At 38.1% G+C, this 19228-nt stretch overlaps 2 protein-coding genes across 3 annotated transcripts in view; one reads left to right on the top strand and one right to left on the bottom strand.

Moving 5' to 3' along the window:
- Positions 1–1146: 1146 nt before the first annotated feature.
- On the top strand, positions 1147–2157 carry her3 (hairy-related 3). Its single transcript, XM_040048152.1, has 4 exons — positions 1147–1200; positions 1305–1400; positions 1513–1594; positions 1703–2157. Exons 1-4 carry the CDS (start codon positions 1147–1149, stop codon positions 2155–2157), a joined length of 687 nt encoding a protein of 228 aa, XP_039904086.1.
- Positions 2158–6846: 4689 nt separating this feature from the next.
- Positions 6847–19228, bottom strand: part of LOC120743718 (probable G-protein coupled receptor 153) — a 33447-nt gene continuing 21065 nt past the window's right edge. For both annotated transcript variants that reach the window (XM_040047499.1, XM_040047500.1), the window contains exons 3-6: positions 17821–18250; positions 12858–13047; positions 10338–10522; positions 6847–8302 (exon numbers count right to left, since the gene is read on the bottom strand). In XM_040047499.1, the coding sequence (XP_039903433.1) occupies positions 7460–8302; positions 10338–10522; positions 12858–13047; positions 17821–18250 (1648 nt within the window). In that variant the 3' untranslated portion in view covers positions 6847–7459. The remainder of the gene's footprint in view (positions 8303–10337; positions 10523–12857; positions 13048–17820; positions 18251–19228) is intronic.

Here is a 19228-nt window from a genome sequence, read left to right on the forward strand (position 1 = left end):
GATCCCGGCCGATAGTTCTGTTACACATCTTGGTAAGATGATTCATCCCTTTTTTTCCTATTTTCAGATGGTCAGTTTGAGCACAAAATGCCCAGTGGACTGCGGTGATCCTATGGTCAATACATTGTTTCAGCTGCTATGACTTTCCCAAGGCTCAGTTCCTTTCAGCGGGAAGTGTGGAAAATCGGGAAGCGAGGGAGCAAGGACAAGGGGCGGCCCGCGATTCTCCTCGGTGCCTCACTGAGGCTGGTATGAAGACAAAAAGTGCTGACGCACAATAGCGAAAGAATGCTAAAAGTGTAAAAGTGTCCTCAAGGCACTTGGAACCTCGTCTGCTTTTTTTGTTCCAGCATCTAGGGCGTTTATCGTGTATAGTCTATATATAAACATATATTAAAATACCTGCACTGTTTGCCTTTAAAAAGCAGTCTGGCTGATCTAATAAGATGTTGCAGGTGCAGAGGTTTTACTATCAGCGGTCACCGGAAAATTGGAATGTTGTGGAGACACGACGTGAATTTCCACGGTGCTGCCTTCAACCTGGTGGCGTGAAACTCACGCACAAAGACTGAATACAGGAGTCAATAGTGTCCATGCTGCATACCAAGTAAAACCATTATCATTATGTTTACTATTTTTACGCTACTTTGCCACACAAGTTGATTATTAGACACCGGGTAGACACTGCACAACATATGAAGCAGTAGATTGCATAGAGTCTATAACTAGATCTAGAGCTATAAGTCTGTTTTCCCGTTAAACTCCAGTCTGGTTATTCCTCTGTGCCCTGCACGAACCCGAGGACCTGAAGGAATAAAAATATGAACCAGATAATTTAAAAAATACTTCCAGGCTGTGTGAGTTTGGATCAAGGCGAGATACATTTATACTCAGTTATTAACCATGGAGCAGCATAAAAAATAGATTTTCAAATAATTAGAGTCTGATTCTATAGTTAGTGTGGGCTGCTAAGCCAACTATGGCTGCCAGTGTTGCCCATTTGAGCGCGAGAGACAGAGGCGGGCCTGTTTGCATTGACATGTTAAGTGGGTGTCTCTATATAAATCCACTCAGGATAAACCCCCTCGTCCGTGGGCCAGAGAGAGAAAAAGGTTAACTTCAAGGAAATCAAAACGGACTAAGAGAATGGTGGCGACGACAGACTGCATCGAGAAAGTCAAACCCACTGCTGGAAACAAGGTGTGTAAAAGAACTTGTTAAAGGGAACTTAATAAACGGCAAATTCCTCACAATTACTACGAATTATCGAAGCATGGGTTGTTGACTTTACGCGTGCTTTACAGGTGTCCAAACCACTCATGGAAAAAAAGCGAAGAGCGCGCATAAACCAGTGTCTGGACCAGTTAAAATGTCTCCTGGAGAGCTACTACAGCAGCAGTGTAAGTATGAGAACCACAACTTTAGAGCTGGAACAATTTGGGTTGCTACTTTTGATGAGCTAGCATTTCTTTTACGAAAAAAATTTAAGTAATGTGTAATCTCTTTTCTCAGATTCGAAAGCGCAAACTGGAAAAGGCTGACATCTTGGAGCTCACCGTGAAACATCTGAAGAACCTCCAAAAAATTCAAATTTGTGAGTTATGACTTCATTCTTGAAGACATATTCATGTATTTTTGACAACACAACTTTATGCAGAATTTGAATGTCTCTGACCTTGAGATGCCTTTTTCATGATTTAAGGCGCAGCGTCTGCTTTCGACGTTTCCGACTACCAAAGTGGCTTCCGCAGATGTCTAACCAATGTCAACCAGTACTTGCTGATGGCAGATAATCTAAACGCGAGCGACCGCTGGATGTTATCGCAGCTTTCCAATAAACTCTCTCGCTCTCGGAGAAGAGCGGAAATCTTCAGCACCATGGACAGCGGTCTGAAGCAAACTGACACTCAGAGTGGGGCGCAGAAACTTTCTCCATCCGCATCCGGAACCGAGGAGAGAAAAACGACCAGAACGAAAACTTTGAAAGTCCATGATGCAAGCACGTCTTCTTTTCCACCAGCAGAAGAAGCATTCCGCTCCACTGAAGCCAAACAGGCTGTTCTTTTTGCGGCTCCTACACAAAATAATACTAAAAAAGGCTCCAGCGACACAAATGAAGGCGCGAACGTTCAGCAAAGCCTGTGGCGACCTTGGTAGCTGAAAATCTGTAAATATCCTGTAAATAAAGCTTGATTTAACTGTTTATGTTTATGATTGCACTATAGTTTCCCTCGACATGTTGTTACCTATTTTTAATACAGCATTATTTCCATAATAAATGTGGCAAAGGAAACGTCCCTCTGTGTTGTTTAGTAACATGACATTAACCTTTCAGTCTGAATGTCAAATACAACATGTTGTGTTCAAAGTGGCACATATATTGCTGTAAGCACGGATTAGTGTAAAAAGAGAGAGTGAGAGAGAGAGAGAAACAAAACGATCCAAAACAACACAGATTACTGTAAAAAATGTAAACCTCAAAACGTTTAATGTGATTGTGGGAAGCCAGAGAACCTATGTGTGCTTAAAACTTTAAAAATGAAGCACTTCATAATTTCTATTTCTTTGTGGCGTTTCTCTAAACTTAATTTGACTTGTGTCATGGGAAATTATGACGTAATTTTGTGGAGTTTAGAGGAAAACGGACTCGGTGGGGTTTGACTGTCATTTCTTCCATTCTTCTCTGGTTTCACGCGTAAGTACCGAAACAGTAGCGGGCAAATCAGATACTTGTTGGACAGCAAAGCAATTTTCTGCTATATGCAACTAATTACATGCTCAGTGATGTCCTCTAGATTTGGATACGCTTATTTGATTCTGATCTGAGCTTTATCATGTTATATTTCAATCTGAATTTATCCAATTAACTTTTTTCACCTTTTGGATTTTCTATTTTTTTTTTTTTTTGAGCTCCTTCTTTACTGGGATTTCCCACTTTTAGGTTAAAGTGTCTCCTTTTATTTGAAAATAATAATAATAATAATAATAATAATAATAATAATAATAATAATACCATTATTATAGATTCATATAACTCCTCCCTGGCCTTTATATAGTGAAGTTCCAGACCATATTTGTAAAACTTACTGTAATCCTCATTAATCTGACGTCTTTTTTATTCTACATGCGCGTAATCCACAGTAGATTGGAAAGTAGCAACTTTTTTGGAAAAATACATCTGAGATTTTTCATTTTGTTAAGCAGTGGTGAAAAAAGTGTTTGTAGATTAAGTCACGTAGTTTTGAGGATAACTGCATAACCACATCAACTTGTTGCACTATAGGCTGTGCTGGCTTTAAGGCTGCTGTAGACCTCTTTTTAAGTGCACTTTTCTTCCGCTGCTTCAGCGGAGGTGCCATAAAGTGTCTCCCCTTTCTTTTCTAGCAGCGCTGGAGAGGATAGCACCTTAAAGCGAGTAGAATTGCTGAAACGCCCACAGCTATTTCAGACGACCCATGCTGAAAACACTGCTGTCTCACAGAAGAAGTTTCCATGTGATAAGGGCAGCCTGTTTTTTGTTTTGGGTTGTTGTTTTTGTTTTTTTGGGGGGGGGGGGGGGGTTTGGCCAGAGAAACCTCAGTTATTATCCTGTCTCTGTCCAAACTATTTGTTATTCCATCTTTTTTTTGTTTGTTTGTTTTGTTTTGACTGGTCTGCTAATAAAACCCTGTGCTAATAAAATCTCTCCCCGCAAAGTCAAAGCTGCGCTTTCCATGAGACCCGTACAAGGGTCTCAGACCACGGCACAAGAAAAGTTTGTTTAATACAATAAAGAAAATGCCACGTGACCTTCACACTGAATGACCTTTAAACTATTTCTAAGAATTTCTATGAACTCTTCTTGCACTGGCCTAGTTTGGTCCACTATAATAGCTAACTATATTAGAGCCGAAAACCTAAGGGAAAGAGAGAATACTTTATTAGCATTAAACTGCGCCCAGTGAAGCGCACTTAAGAGAGCAGACGTGGATGAAGTGCGCTTCAGACGTCTCTGTTCCTTGCCAATAAAAGCAGACCTGGCTCGCCCGGGTTCAGCACAGCCATGCAGTGCTTTAATTTATTTTGATGATCAGCGCAATTAAAACTGTAGTCTACAGATTGCTGCCACAGTCAGATGCACACACACACTAGAGATTGTCATTGGTTTCAAGCTGTTTCTAAACCGCGTGAATTACCTTTTGGCACGTAGAAGGTGACGTGAACATGCTCATTGTTGTTAAAAAAAACAAACAACCTCTGGCTACAGACAACGCCAACTTCTCCACAAATTTTCCCTTACTTTAGAATAATGCTCACTGTCGATCAACAGCTGAAAGAGAACAACGTAACCAAACACTGATCATAAAATTAAACTTCATCATCACATTAACAGTCAATTAAACCTCAGGGATATTTCCGATGAAAATCAAAGTGACAACAGGTGTACTTCAGTGGCAACAAGATAACCCACAAAGAGGGAATGGTTTTGCAGGTATTGGCGAAAAATCATCTCTTTATCCCTCTGAACTAAGCTCAATTATTATTCCTGTATACCCAAAAGTGATCATCTGTCAAAAAGTCAATGTTTTGTTTGTATAGGTTATATAAAATCAAGAATAATCTGTTTTGCAAATATCCCTAAGAGCGTGCTTTATTACACCAGCTCTGTGTTCTACATCATAACCAATCCAGTGCTTTTTGCTTTGCCAAAATAGTTTTATTTATTGTAATTTCTACTGCCCCCTTGGTTAGGCTGCTTGAAAAAGACAGATTGCAGCTTTTACCGTTTGACAGAAATTTTCTTCCTCATTCAGAATGACTTCATATTTTTCATTAGATATATTTTTGACTAATTATAAGTCAATTAGTCATTTGCAACAAATACAGACAAACATTTTTTTATCAAACAGTCACTTTTTGGCACAGTGGGTATGGCATTGAATTCCTTTATTAAAACATATGAGAAGCCAAATCATTAAAACAATAGTAAACGAGTAAAGTAACAAGAGATTTTATGAAAAAGTTGTTCCAATTTTAATTAATCTGCGCTCCATAAGTAATGAGGGCATTCTAAGGAAAATGACCAAATCTATATCCTGCTAGAATCCCAAATGCTTTGCAAATTAAAGTTGAGCTCAGAAAATGTGTGGCTGTACTAAACTAAGTAGAACTAACCATTGTTAGTCAAACCTTAGTCTTTAACCGAGGACTTAATGAGGTTCACTTTCATCTGGCCTTGGTGACACATAAAATGATGTCATCTCTTTGCCTGTCAGGGAAATTCTGCTCTGTTCCATGAAAAGCACATATTGTACAAGCAACAAATAAAGTGGACCTGAAACATCATCTTGTGAATTTAATCAGTCATATGTTTTTAACAAAGTCATCATCTGAACAAGAAAATCATAACATACATAACATCATTCATATTTGAGTCATAGATCTTTGAATATGTTACAAAATTAGATTATGATATAATAAACACAACAAAATCCCAAAAAACAAAAAAGTCTATGACACAGCAAAGTTTGACAGGGGAACATGGTGATATGCTTCCAAAGACAGACACATTTCAGCTAACTTCTCCTTCTCCATTTTAATACCTGCAAGTAAAGGCAGGTGCACCAATATATGAAAATTAGAAAGTTTACACGACTGCAGATGACCGATAACTTTATCACTTGAATAGTATGGGAAAAAAAAAATCACAACTAATAAGGCTTCAAGGGGGATATGTTGTTTTCACTTTGTCCTCATGCTGTAATATCTTTGAAAACTTGCACCTAACTTGTGCAAATCAGCTACATTCACATTAGAAGTTATTGTTAACTGAATTTGGTTCCGCTATTATTATTTTGTTATTTTAAGTCAAAGAATTTTCAGTCATTTTTTAAACAAATTATCACTGTGGTATAAATTAGATGTGACTCTTTAATTTAACATCACCTACACCCATCAGTTCACTTTACTGCCTTACTGTTTAAGCGTCATTGAACTTTTGCACCTTACAGTGTTAGATAATCACATTCTCTACCCAAATCTAGAAATACATTTAAGCTTTAATCCTTCAACAGGATTACTCACTGATACTTTGGCTATGTTTATATTTAATTTGCTTTATCTTTGATTTTGGTTTGACTTTGATTAATCTGGTGTTTAAAAAAAAAAAAAAAAAAAAGTAACATCACACTAAAAATGCTCACAAAACAGTTCAGATCCATTATTTATATTTTGTGTGTTATGAGTTGACAAGTGAAATATAAGGTTGGGTTTTTGCTGTGTGTGGAAAATTACTAGAAGTATTGTTCAATCAAAAGCTTTTTTATTTAAAACGCTCCTCATTTGTGCTAACATTTTTGAAGGTTTAAGATGCGACAGTTCCATTTAAATTATGCTACATCTCAATCACATCCTGAAGGCTGTGATTATTGAACCTTTGGACTAGTTAGCAACTTTTAAGGGTTCTGTCTTAGCTGGCTACTTTAAAAAAATCCTTTCTGATATTTCTAAGTGGTTGACATACTGCGCTGTCATGAAGATGAAGTACCATTTGCATATTAGTTTGATTATTTGATTTAAAAAACAAAACAAAACAAAACATTGGGATATTAAGACTTGAGGGGAAATGTTCTAACCATAGGTCTAATTAAACAGAAAACACTAAAACCATTAATCAAGATATCCTCTATATATACACGACATGTCAATCTTCTTTAAAAAAAAAAATGACTTCACATTTTCATTAAGGATTTAGGGGTGTTCAGGCTATATCTCAATATCTCACAGAGTAACTGTAAAAGTATAGGCATTTCAGAAACTGGAGTTACCCTGGCAGTTTACTTACAACATAGGGTGCTTGAAAAATAGTTTTTTTATTGTGTTGTGAATGATGATAAAAAATTTAAAAAAAAAAAAAATTAAAAAAAAAAAATGGTGGACATTATTATAAAAAACGCACATATTTAAAATGTCAAGCTCAAGGTACAGTGGCAGTACTCAGGGAATCTGTATCCATCCACCAAAACACACACAGTCATTACAGGGCAAATTGAAAAAAAAAAATGTACGTTTTTGAGTGACAAAAATAAAGAAACACCACCATGAAAAAAAACCAACCTCTTCCAATTCTTTGAAGATCAAAAAACACCAAAATCTGAGTTAGAGGATGTTCACATGGTTTAAAAACTATTTCTCTGCATCAGTGATGGGAAAAAAAAATGTCCTCAGTGGATACTCTGTGATGTAAAAGTTGAAAACTTTTTTACTAGCCTACATAATAAATCAACAGGCCCATTCAAACATTGTGTCCAAGGCCATTTAGCATAACAGATATTTATTGGTGGTATATAGTTAAACAGAAGTGTGGCATGAGTAAAAAGGCCGGAATATTCCAGTAAGTCACTTTTCCGTTACCACCAATATTCCAGTGGTTTTCGTTATGATTCAGTAATGATGTTGATATAAATAAGGAAAAAGTCTTTTACATGGTAGAACCTACAGAATCAGACCGAAAGGTGATATATCCCGAGGATGATGCCGAGGGTGTGCTTGCAAAACTGTTTGTGCTTCCTTTACTCTCAGCCTTGCTCAGATGCTTCTGTTGTACCCATTCAGCTCCAGCACCAGTCCCAGCACCACCTCCTGTCCTGGGCCTAAAGCCAGAGTGCCCTGGAGACTGTCGGCTGCACCCAGACGAGCCCATTTCCCCTTGCTGTTTCCCATCTCGCTGGCGCTCTCGACAGCCTTTCCCAGAACCACAAGCCCCAGGACTCTTCTTTCCCGCAGGTCTGTCTGGTTTGGGTGAACCCTCAGGTGAGTGGACCCTACTACTGCTTCTTTTGTGTTCTGACAACCGCCTGAGCACTTGAGGCTCACGCTCAAAGTCTGTGAGTGGAAAGTGGGGAAGGACTGTGTGCTGTTCATACACATTAGGGATAAGTGAGATGGTGGACGCACGTCTCGGGCTCTTTCTGGGGCTCGGCAGCGGCGTCTCGTCTATAAAGTTTATCACTTCGTCGCGGCTGAAACACCGCAGTTCATCCTCGTAATGCTCCCCGCCACAAACCACACGGGGCAGATGCCTGAGAGAGTGCATGCTATCCTCAGAGCGTCGCCGCTTGCGGTGAGGGTGATGGTGTCGGTGGTTCTCCTCGTGGTAGGAGACCAGGCTGCTCCTGCGCCTCTCGCGGCGCGGCAAGGTGGAGCTGTAATGGGCACTCACTATCATGTCCTCGGTGGAGCCCCATCTGTGCAGGTATGAGGGGATCCGCTCGCAGGTCCACATGTCGGTTTCGTCGTGGGAGTATCTTCTTGTAGGGGGCACCTGGATGCAAAACACAGATCAAATCTTTTAGCTATTTCAAAACTTTTACATGAATTTAAATTTTTAATAAATGCTGCACATTATATGAGATACATGTTGAGCACTAGTATAGCTCGACTACATTACCAAAGACCCAGAATAGTACATGTAGGATTATTCGACATCATCTGGTGGTTAATGTCATTGTAATAGTTCAGTGCAGTTTTAGAAGCACTGATTTGCACTGAAGGCATTTAGCTCCCAGAAAACAAAAGCCAACGTTGTTTGTTTGTTTTTCTAGATCTGATTCTGTTGTTTTGCTTGTGTAAAATCCTACATGTAGCATATATCAGTTGTTTATTGAAGACCCTACGCATACAAGTTTAACCTTAATTTTAATCAGTCCCATAAGCCATGCATGACACACATCAACAAGATCATAACTCTTATAACTTATAGCTCTCATCTCCATTATTTGGAGAAGAAAACTGAAAACGCTGACAGTTTCCTACATGTTATACTCACATTCCATTCAGTTCTGACAACTATGCAAGAGAGAGAGGGTTCGTCAAGGTGACGTCAAGAGCCTCAAGACTGAAATCAGCCTGCCCCCCTGCGGTGGCTTTTAGTAAATGCAGAGAAATTTAAAACAGCAGACGATACAGTAGCATTCAGGCAGAAGTGCTGTACAGCAGAGGGCAGCATAGGCATTAGAATGACTTAAGATGCAGGACAAAAAGAGACAGAGAGAGAGACAGGGGGAGAAAGTGAAAGAGAGACAAGCCAATAAAGCTGGAGGAGCTTTATTTTGCAATCAAACCGCTTGAGAGGCATCACAGCAACTCTCAGATGGGGGTGCTATTTGATAATGACTTGAAGAGGTTGGTGGATTCATGACTTATTTAGGCCTTAAGCCTTTCAGGGCAAACGGCAAAAAATGTGACGGAATCACACTTCAGCCAGTCGTCCTATAATTGAAATGTAGTTCTTACAGTCACAGAGATACAGCAAGGAATCAAACAGCTATAAAGTGCTTTGCTAATCTGAATCTATTATCAGGTGAAAACAAACATATGACACAAAAACTATGGATGGAGTAATGTTTGGTTTAATGATGTGATGGCTACTGTATACATCTCTGTTTCAAGCTTTTTTGTAAAGTCAAATAGAATAGACATTGAACTCCACATGAGTGGTTGGTCTTTGAAGGGTCCATTATAGTGCTGGACAGCTGTCCAGTTGTTGTTCCAACTTCAATGATTATTTTCAGTGCATGTAAATGTAGCAGTTTGGGCTACAGGCTGTGGAGCCCCCATCAAAGTAATACAAAGATGACACAGTGTCTTGAATCTTAGAAAAGTTTAATAAAGTGTAGGTTGCACCGGCTGATTTTAAAGTTAGGTTTTCTAACCACAGTCTTCCAGGCCAAGTCTAGCGAGTCACAATCTTTTCTATTTTAATTAATAATTTTAAATATTATTGATTTAATATCTCAAATTGACCCAGACTTTTTGGTGTTGTTGATTTGCCCTAGAAGGCTGCATGTTAGATCAAGCTTTGTTAATGTAGCTGAAAATGATCATTTCATTGTTCTGCGTCTGACTGGGATGGATGCTGGATCCAATGGTGACCATGCATTTGGGCAGAACATGAGATAATGCTTATTGTGTCTTTCTGAAGCCTTGAAGGATTCCTGAAATGTAGAAGGTAAGTCCGTTACTAAACACTTACCCTCTTACAAAGTAAAAATGTAGTCACCTGCTTGCAGGACACATTGCTTGTTTAAAAAAAAAAAAAAAAAAAAGCGCATATAATGAACTGATGGGACTTCTGATGGTCATATTTACCAAACAATAGTCAGCCCGAGTTTGTTTTTGATTTCATGTGAGAAAAGGACAAAAATCTGGGAGATATAGCGTCACAAAATCTAATAATTTCAGTAAATTCAGTCAAGATGCTGTACAGGCCCACAAGGCCATTTCACCATGCACATTAACAATAAAAGGATTTCAACTGATCAAGTAAAAGAAATGAAGAAAATCAATAAAAAATATACCTGCAAATACTGCATTTTATCTTCCTGTTGTTCCCTCAATGGATACCCTTGCAGAACCCCCCTTTCTAAGGTTGAGAACTCATACTTGGCATTACGGTCTATCGTCACGATTTCAGGCGCCGAGCTATAGTCATATGGTCTGTCATATATTAAGTCGGCATGAATTCCTCCGTCTTGGCTGTTTTCTGCAAAGTGCAGAAAAGTACGAGCGTCAGCATTAGAGAGCAACGGACTCAATACACAAGACAGACAGACAGACAGACGAATAGATAAGAGAGACAAGTTCAACTGTTCTCCGATTTGTCGACTTTCCTACGTGTCTGCTCTGAAATATGAGCTTCAGATTCAAGAGAAAAGGCTTTCATTTCAGTGTTTGGTTCAAAATTTTGAAGTAATGCCAAACAGTTGAACAGGACAATATCACGTGTTCTTAGTGTAGAAATACCCATCTCCCAAGAATATTTTCCCAATTTCTACATTTGTGTTCATTAGATATATCAATTGGGGATGGGTGTAAAATGCTTGAGGAAAATGCTTGCCAAAAGGATGAAAGATGAAAGTAGCTATGTGCACAAGCAGCTTAGCATGCATGTCAGTAGCTTTGGAATAACAGGAAACAATCCTTATACATACAACTGTGACGAGTTATACATGGCAAGCCCTCTGGAAAAAAAAAAGCACAGAACTGGTAGTGTTAATTATCAAACAGAATAAGGAACTATCTAATGTTGTTTTATGGCTCCTGCTGGACAATGAGCAGTTCTGAGGGAGGGTGTCATAAGAGAGGATCAAAAGGTTTGGAGGGTTAAAAACAGGAGAGAAGGGATTCAGGTTGGGTTGAGTTTAAACAGTGCCAATAGTCCAAAAAAAAAAAAAAAAAAGACAGGTGGTTCAGTTTGCAATAGCTGTAAATATCATGGACCTAGTTCATGAGCGCATGATTATCATGTGACCTAATTTTGGGACCAGATTTTGCTGATAGTGTCTGTGATTTCTTGGTGAACAGGTTAGCTTTCACCCCCCTTTGAAAATCTCCCTATAAAATGTCTAGTAAGTGATGTTTAATAAATATTTCTGCCGTTAAATCGCTACAATCTGACTCAAAGTGAAAAAAAAAAACAAAAAATAAAAATAAAAAATAAAAAGAAATACAAAAAAGAAAGAAAGAAAACAAAATAAATACAGTAAACAGATTTTGTTTTTCAATTTTTATGTATTTTTGAGTTGTACTGGAAAAATCTTGGCTGTATCCTTTTGTGACTTGAGGAAAATATGACCATCATAATGACATGAAAGTGGTTTTCAGCTTTACGGCAATTGCTCCGGTTTGACTCTGGACTCTAAGACATAAATGGGAAACCATTTATTTTAACATCCTCTCACCAGGGCATTCTGGAGGAAGACTGCCCAGTTTAAATCCAGAGTGGAAAAAAGACAAAAGTGCTGCAAGGTAAATATGTACTTTGCCCAGCCCTATTTCTTTCTTTTTTTTAAAGAACACAGCAAACATTTTAGAAAAGTACACAGCATGTACAAAACACAGAAGATATACTGAATATTTAGAATTAAATTACACAGACACTTGTCCCTCCAGTTTCATCTCCTGACAACAAAGGTCACTTGATAGGTCACATGATAACAACTGACCACTGATTTCAGACCTCTGACTACAATAAAAAACAAAAACTAAGAATATTAACCCCAAGCCAATTCTATTTAAATCTAAGAAACATGTACCAACAGCCCAAACCACGATGACTAAGCAGATGTTAACTAATCCGCAAATTGTTTTCTAGAAGGAGATGTTAAAATTGTCCATCTAAACTGTTAAAAGCAACAATAACAGTAGCCTAAAGCTAGTAGACAGTAGACAATTTATTAAATTATTATCACAGATCTCTCCTTTTAAATGCCTTACACGTAGGCTTGATGATTTTAGGATGTAGTTACAGGTATTATCTGCATCAGTGAATAACATCGTTTTATTAAAAGATTTCCTTTGGATTACAACATTTGTGAGTTGTAACTTTACAAAAGGGATGCATAGACATTAAAGTCTGTAAAAGGCAGAGATTACACCACACTGTATCTCAGGGAGCAGACGATGACATCACTATCAAGCATTACACCATAGAGAAAATAGTTTTTGACTCTGTTCCCTTGCTGCAAAATTGCTTCTCTCTCTGTCAAGAGACAGCCCAGAAGCCAACACAAATGAACCTCTACTCTGAGAGTGATGCTTTACCTTTCACTGTCAAAGGAGATTTTGTGAACAGATCAAGTGTAGTTTAAAGTTAATATGTTTATCAATTTAAAACATCATAATCACATCCCATTTTTATCTTTAAAGCCCACCCTTTCAGTTTGGGCATGCCTTCACAGAGCATTTAAAATCTACTCTTAATGCTCAAACTAATCCACATGTATGTCCTAAGAAATACCAATCAATATTCACATCATGAGGTGAAGAGGAAGGAAAAAGGAGGCAGGAGAGGAGGGAGATGCTTAACAGTAGCTTACCCTCATCCACATCGTCGTTGGACATGATGGCGACACATTTCTCCCACACCATGCGGATGTCGGCCCGATAGCGGTCGCATGCCCAGAGGAACATTGGCAGCAGGATGGACTGGGCAATGGAGCACCACAGCACACACAAAACCATCCAGTTATAGGAGCGGTCAAACTTCAGGCTAGCAAAGCTCACCACCTGCCCAGGGTCAATAAAAAAAATAAATAAATAAAATCTGTTATAATGAAGAGTGACGATTTGGACTTAGAAAGTTTCCCCAGTTTTGTTTAAATCCACTCAGCGATGCACAAGATATGGACTGGATGGATAAATCAGTCGACAGTAAACCAGTTAATATTTACTCAGACTGTAGCAAGGTAAACATACTGAGTTAAGCATCAAATGTTTATGGCAGCACTGCTTTCCAGGCTTAAGAGTTTACTGATAATAGATCTTATGAACACAACAGAAAGAACATCAGGTATCTTTTACAGGATCACCACACAGTACTTCCTGGTTTAAATAAGCAAAGTGAGCGGGAACAGATACATCTCTTAGACATTTACATTGGTGGCAGTTCGTTCTTAATCTCAGTGTAAACCAGTAAATGTACCCGTTTACAGACTTTAAACGGTCACCTCAGCAGTTCAGAGACCCAACTGCAACATCTCCCCCCTTGGGAACATATACTCCTGCTAGTGTATTTATGGTATCAGATAATCTAAGTTAAAATAATTTGAAACAGATGCAAACAGTCCAAAAGTAAAAGGAAGAAAAAACCCTCCTGTGAGAAGCATTTCAGTCCAGATTTTCCAGTGCCAGATGAAAAAAAACCTGCAGCCAAGTGCCTACTAAACATTATCCTCCTGATCCACTCCTATATGTTAGAAAATCGTATTATGTACCCTCTATCATCAGTTCTATAAGCAGCCTATGTATGGCTATCATAGCCAGTATTTACAAGGCAAATACTATGGCCTTTATCTGTCACTACCATTAATTCAATAAGTGATTAAAGCAATAAATAATAATAATAATAATAATAATAATAATAATAATAAAAACGGGTACATTTGACAATATTTCAAAGTATTTCTTTTACAGTGACAAATTTTCAAAGTGGCTAACTACAATATACAAAGGAAGCTTGAAGAAACTAGAAGAATCAACTGATTTAATGCAACACTTTTGCAGTTGCAATAGTCCAATGTATGTTTACAGGGGCGACCGTGGCTCACGGGGTTGGGAATCGCATCTGCAGCCGGAAGGTCGCCGGTTCGATCCCTGGGCTCTCTGTCCTGGTCGTTGTGTCCTTGGGCAAGACACTTTACCCTACTTGCCTACTGGTGTTGGCCAGAGGGGCCGATGGCGCGATATGGCAGCCTCGCTTCGGTCAGTCTGCCCCAGGGCAGCTGTGGCTACAACTGTAGCTTGCCTCCACCGTGTATGAATGTGAGAGTGAATGAATAGTGGTTTAAAGCGCTTTGGGTGCCTTGATAATAACCTCTAGCATCAACAATTATCACAGGACTCCATGAAGTCCTGGGGAAAAATGAAGTACTCCCTTAATGTTTCCATAGGGATGTGCAGCCATGTGCAGCTAATAAAACCTAGTTAACTGATCAACAGCAAGTGTGACCACCCCTATAAAAGCAAAAGTTTCCAGTTTGCTGGACCGGAGCATACAGGTGTTTCTTAGCACAATGCAACAATCTTCCTAGGATTGTCCGTCCCAGCAAATGTCAGAGAATGCAATGTTCAGAAAAACTACAAGACCCAGAGCTACATCTCAGAGTCTGCAGGCTTCAGTTAGCATTTTAAATGTTAAAGTTTAAGTCATCATCTCAGTCATCGGGCCACAACAGTGATTACAGTAAAGCTTCTTTCAGCTGCTCCCCTTGTCATAAGAGTTGGCACAACAGGAAGTTCCGCATGTTTGAATTGGCAGAGTTTTATGCCAGGCGCCCTTTCTGACACAACCAGAAAGGTGATTTACATCTCCGGCTGGAACTGAACCCACGGCCTTTCACTTGTCAAGTGAATGTGAAAACCCCAGTGGTTATTGCAAACTTAAAATTATCTCAGGTTTAACCTCCTTCGATCATGCCTTGTGCTCAAATACCAACCATTTATCCCTGTTGCTAAGAGACTTGATAAAGTTGTAAAGCCTTAACCTGATATTGCCTTTGTTTGCCTACTGAGACAATAAAACACACTGAAGTTAAACAGTTTTTTCTCCACTTTACCACCCCACGAGTGATGCACTAATAAACATTTCCCATGTTGTGACTTTAAACTGTAGTATGAATCTTTTTCAAGGGGTACTGATGTAGTTTTTATGAATATTTGAGGATTTTAGATTTAAAGCTAAGAATATAGAACTTCATCTTCCTTAAGTTAAAGAATTGCTTCTTACAGTTTTTACCCAGAACTTTTTACACTTTGATATAAAAACCCTGGAAGTTATGAAGCACGTGTTTTCACATACTGTATATCTGCCCCTGGAAAATTCATGTATTTAGTCTGTTCACATAAATTAGTTTTTATATTTAACAGTAGTGATTCTATTCTGCTCTGATAATTTGTTCCTCTGTATCATTCTTTGTAAGACCATACAGTTCACAATAAATATACGTGCTCATTTGTATCTGTTAGAGGTTTCTATGCATTTAAATAGCTCATTACACCCAGCCATAAAGATGGCTAGCAGGCCTACTGTTGTTTGGTTTACTGCATCTGAAATGTGATCTTTCCTCAGCACCCCACCTTTTTTTTTGCACACATGTAAAGTAGTAACACAATACATTGCTATAAGTGTGTACAGTTGTCTTTTTTAATAATAATAATAATAATAATATTTTCTAGCTAATAAAGCAAAAGGAGTTTTATATACCCTGCAACATCTTAATTCAGAAGTGTAATATTGTGAAACCTTATGGGTAAAACCATGACATACACCAAACACTACAGAGCCATTACACAAAAATAGTGGCAAAGAAAATTTAATTACACTTCATAATTCACAAATTCATAAACAATTTCCGAGGATCTTTTTCTGAATACATAACATATTTATTAGACCCCCACCCAACCTAAGGTTTATGCCCACACACATAGGAAGCAGAATTATTGTTTTAAACTCAAATTTAAGAGCACATTAAAAGCTAAGAGCTGAATTTTATTTGAAAATAGCAAAAATATATTGAAGAGACTTGTCATAAAATAGCCAAAAAATAAAGATTACTATTGAAAGCATCTTTTGCAATGATGATATTCTGTCATTTTTAAAGTGTTCTTTAGGCTTTATGAAAGTCTTTCAAGTGTTTTCTTCAGAAATTGGCTGCTTTTTCACTCGTTTTTTTCATTCTAGTCCTTGTACCTGATCATTTTAAGAACAGTATCCTGAGTCCTTAAGTCCTTAAGAAATAAGAAAATCCAGCAGATTGACATATATCTAACCCTTCAGCTCATCCATCTACAGTTCACTGAAGCCTCATCAGAAACAGACTCAATCGAAAGTTCATTGTCAAGATGCCATTTTAAAAGAAGGGAAAACAGGGAGAAAAGGTGAAAAGATGGAATCAGAGGCAATGGGCCTTACAAACTAATGATGTGTGATGATTTCAAATTTGAAAGTTTTTGGTTCAAATCATCATCAACATGCACAGAGGAGGTCAGGAGAGAGTTCCAATGTCGTCTACAGCCATCTGTAAAATGTGTGCATGTGTGCCTTTCATCAGGAAAGGCACACATGCACACACACTGAACCAGTGGGCTCCACTATATGTATGGTTTAAAACCATTTAGAATATTTAATATCAACTTCTACTATAACCCAGGTGGCCAAACATGAACAAAAAATACTTGTTCCAAAATAAAAAACTGTCCAAGTTCATTTGCCCTACTGAAAATGCTCTATTAAGTTGGTTCTCTTTACAGAAGACAAGCTGGTTGTTTGGCTGCATCACAAACAATAAGCCTTGAGCTTTCTGCAGGCTCTTAAGTTTATATAGAAAACCAGCGAGCTAACTTGTTAAAAAAAAAAAAAAATACTTGTTAAAAAAAAAAAAAATACACGAGAACCTGAGGGTGGAATTTACAAACCAAATGGCGACTTAGAGAAAAACAACTCACGCTTTCACTCCCTGATGTGAAGGCATGCCACCTTGGCAGAAGGAAGTCGCTCTGTTTTTGAAGTCTGTTTCCCCAAAAGACAACAGCATGATAATGATTTCAGTGCTTACCTGTTTTTCAGCCTTAGTTTGCCAACATGTTTTTCTTGTGACTGTTATCATTGCTTTTATTGTTAATTGTTTTGTTTTTTTATCTCTCCATTGGTGGGCTTACACTGTATAATATGTAAAAGAGATCAAACACAAATCTGTCCACATTTAACCTGACCTCCTTACAGCCTCGGAATGAATGAAATATTTTTATGTTTAACTTCAGATTACAGTAACCTCATTGTCACATGTATCTCACATAACTTTATTAATGAAATCTTCACCTTCAAGTGGAAAAGAACAGTTAAATAAAAAAAGTATGCCATTAGTGTGGCATCAGTGTCTTAAGTGTGTGTAGCTGTTTTCTTAGAGGTGGTTTTCTTAGAGGCTACACCATTTCAAAAACAAGCCTGGAAACCTTTCTCAAAGAAACGGTGCAAAAAACATTAACAGGGAGGCTAGAACTTTCTTATACCGGTACTTCAAAGTATCACAATTCATAATTATGACAGAAGCAGTTTAATCTTAGTATACGTGTATAAACCTGTATTCAATATGAATCAACAGTGAGTTAATGAATAGAGGTGCACTGCAAAATGTCCTCTCCAATTGGCTATAATAGTCTTTGATTATGATTTGATTTAATTGTGATTGTACAGTGCATCAACAGAACATTATTATTATATTATCAAGTACATTTTCCTGTTACAATGCTTTTATAATCAAGCAAGAAGAAGAGTGAACTCACCAGTATGGGGAAGCCAGTCAGGAAGTCATAGATGAAGACAATACCACTGATCAGGTAGGTGATTTGCAGCGACGTCTTAAGAGGTTCTGATCCATCGATGGATGACCTGCGTTTTCCCTGAGCATCCTCCACCACTATGGTGGGAACATTAAACTTGTTCTTGTCAGCGTTGTGACCTGCCTGAATCGAGAAGGTCTGAAAGAGAGCGATGCCGATGCAGATCACACCCATGGTCACACTGCCACCGATTAGGAGCAGAAAGCAGACTCCGAAGCCCAGGCCGATCTCTGTCACAATGAACCGGCAGTCAGAGGTGTAGAAGCGGTCGATCGTGTCATGCCAACCCACTGCTGGAAGTGTGGACAGGATGAAGGAGACCATCCAGATACCCATCACTGTGTGTACTGCCTGCTTCTTTGTGTTACTTAGCCTGGAAAGAGAACAACAGATTTTTGCAGGAAATCTAGTGAAATACCCATTGGCTTTGATTTCTGTGTCGTTCATTAGAGTGTAAAATCTGTGGATCCTAACTTATCTGATCTTTAAAATCACTATGCTCAGATCCCTAAAACCAAAAATATATACAAGTACACACTATAAAGGAGTTTCTAACAAAGAGAAGTAACAAAAAATGGATTTGCATTTTATCTTTTTTTTTAAGAAAAAGGAAATCGTCTTTAATCACAGTCATTTGATCCTTATTAGATTCTGAACAAAATAACCTCAATCACTCTAATGCATTTCAAAGGCAGTCTTTACCTGGATAAACATTATAGTTATCAGCATGCTATAGCCCTGCATTTACAGTTCCAAAGAGCAAAAGCATGACACATTGATTGCTACCAAGATATTACCCATCCTATCTTTACAAACCTGCACTGACAAAATATATCTAAATAGAAGTCTATCTTACCAATCTTTGCTGGTTTTCTGTTTAAGAAAGCATACTGAACTATTTTTCTAACTTACATTATGTCTTTTCTTTACTGGAATTATAGAATAGGACACTCAATCCTTCTCACTTAAAACAAATTTTAAAATACAGTTGTGCGGATTTCTGCACAGAATTTTATTTATTCATTCATTCATTCATGCATTTTAACTGTCTGTGTAGCTCTGTAATTACATATCTACGTTACTTGGTGCAGATACCACTATGCTACTGTGTTCACCCTCTTCACATACTTCAAACTAAAGCTGAGTGTTGATTCACTGAAGAGTTGATGAAAATTGTAACTAAAATGACTGTGCAGCTATAAAAGAAGAACAACGCAGCCCATTCCGCATTACACTTTGTTTCACAGAAAAATGTGTAGGCTGGTTTTAATATTGACTTGTGTCTTTGCTCGGTTTGTTAACAAGTACAGTGTGGTCTACTCTGACTGTACTAAAGTAACTTATGAAGCAA

The sequence above is a fragment of the Simochromis diagramma genome, unplaced genomic scaffold (assembly GCF_900408965.1).
Source record: "Simochromis diagramma unplaced genomic scaffold, fSimDia1.1 OVJJ01000387.1, whole genome shotgun sequence".
Classification (NCBI taxonomy): Eukaryota; Metazoa; Chordata; class Actinopteri; order Cichliformes; family Cichlidae; genus Simochromis; species Simochromis diagramma.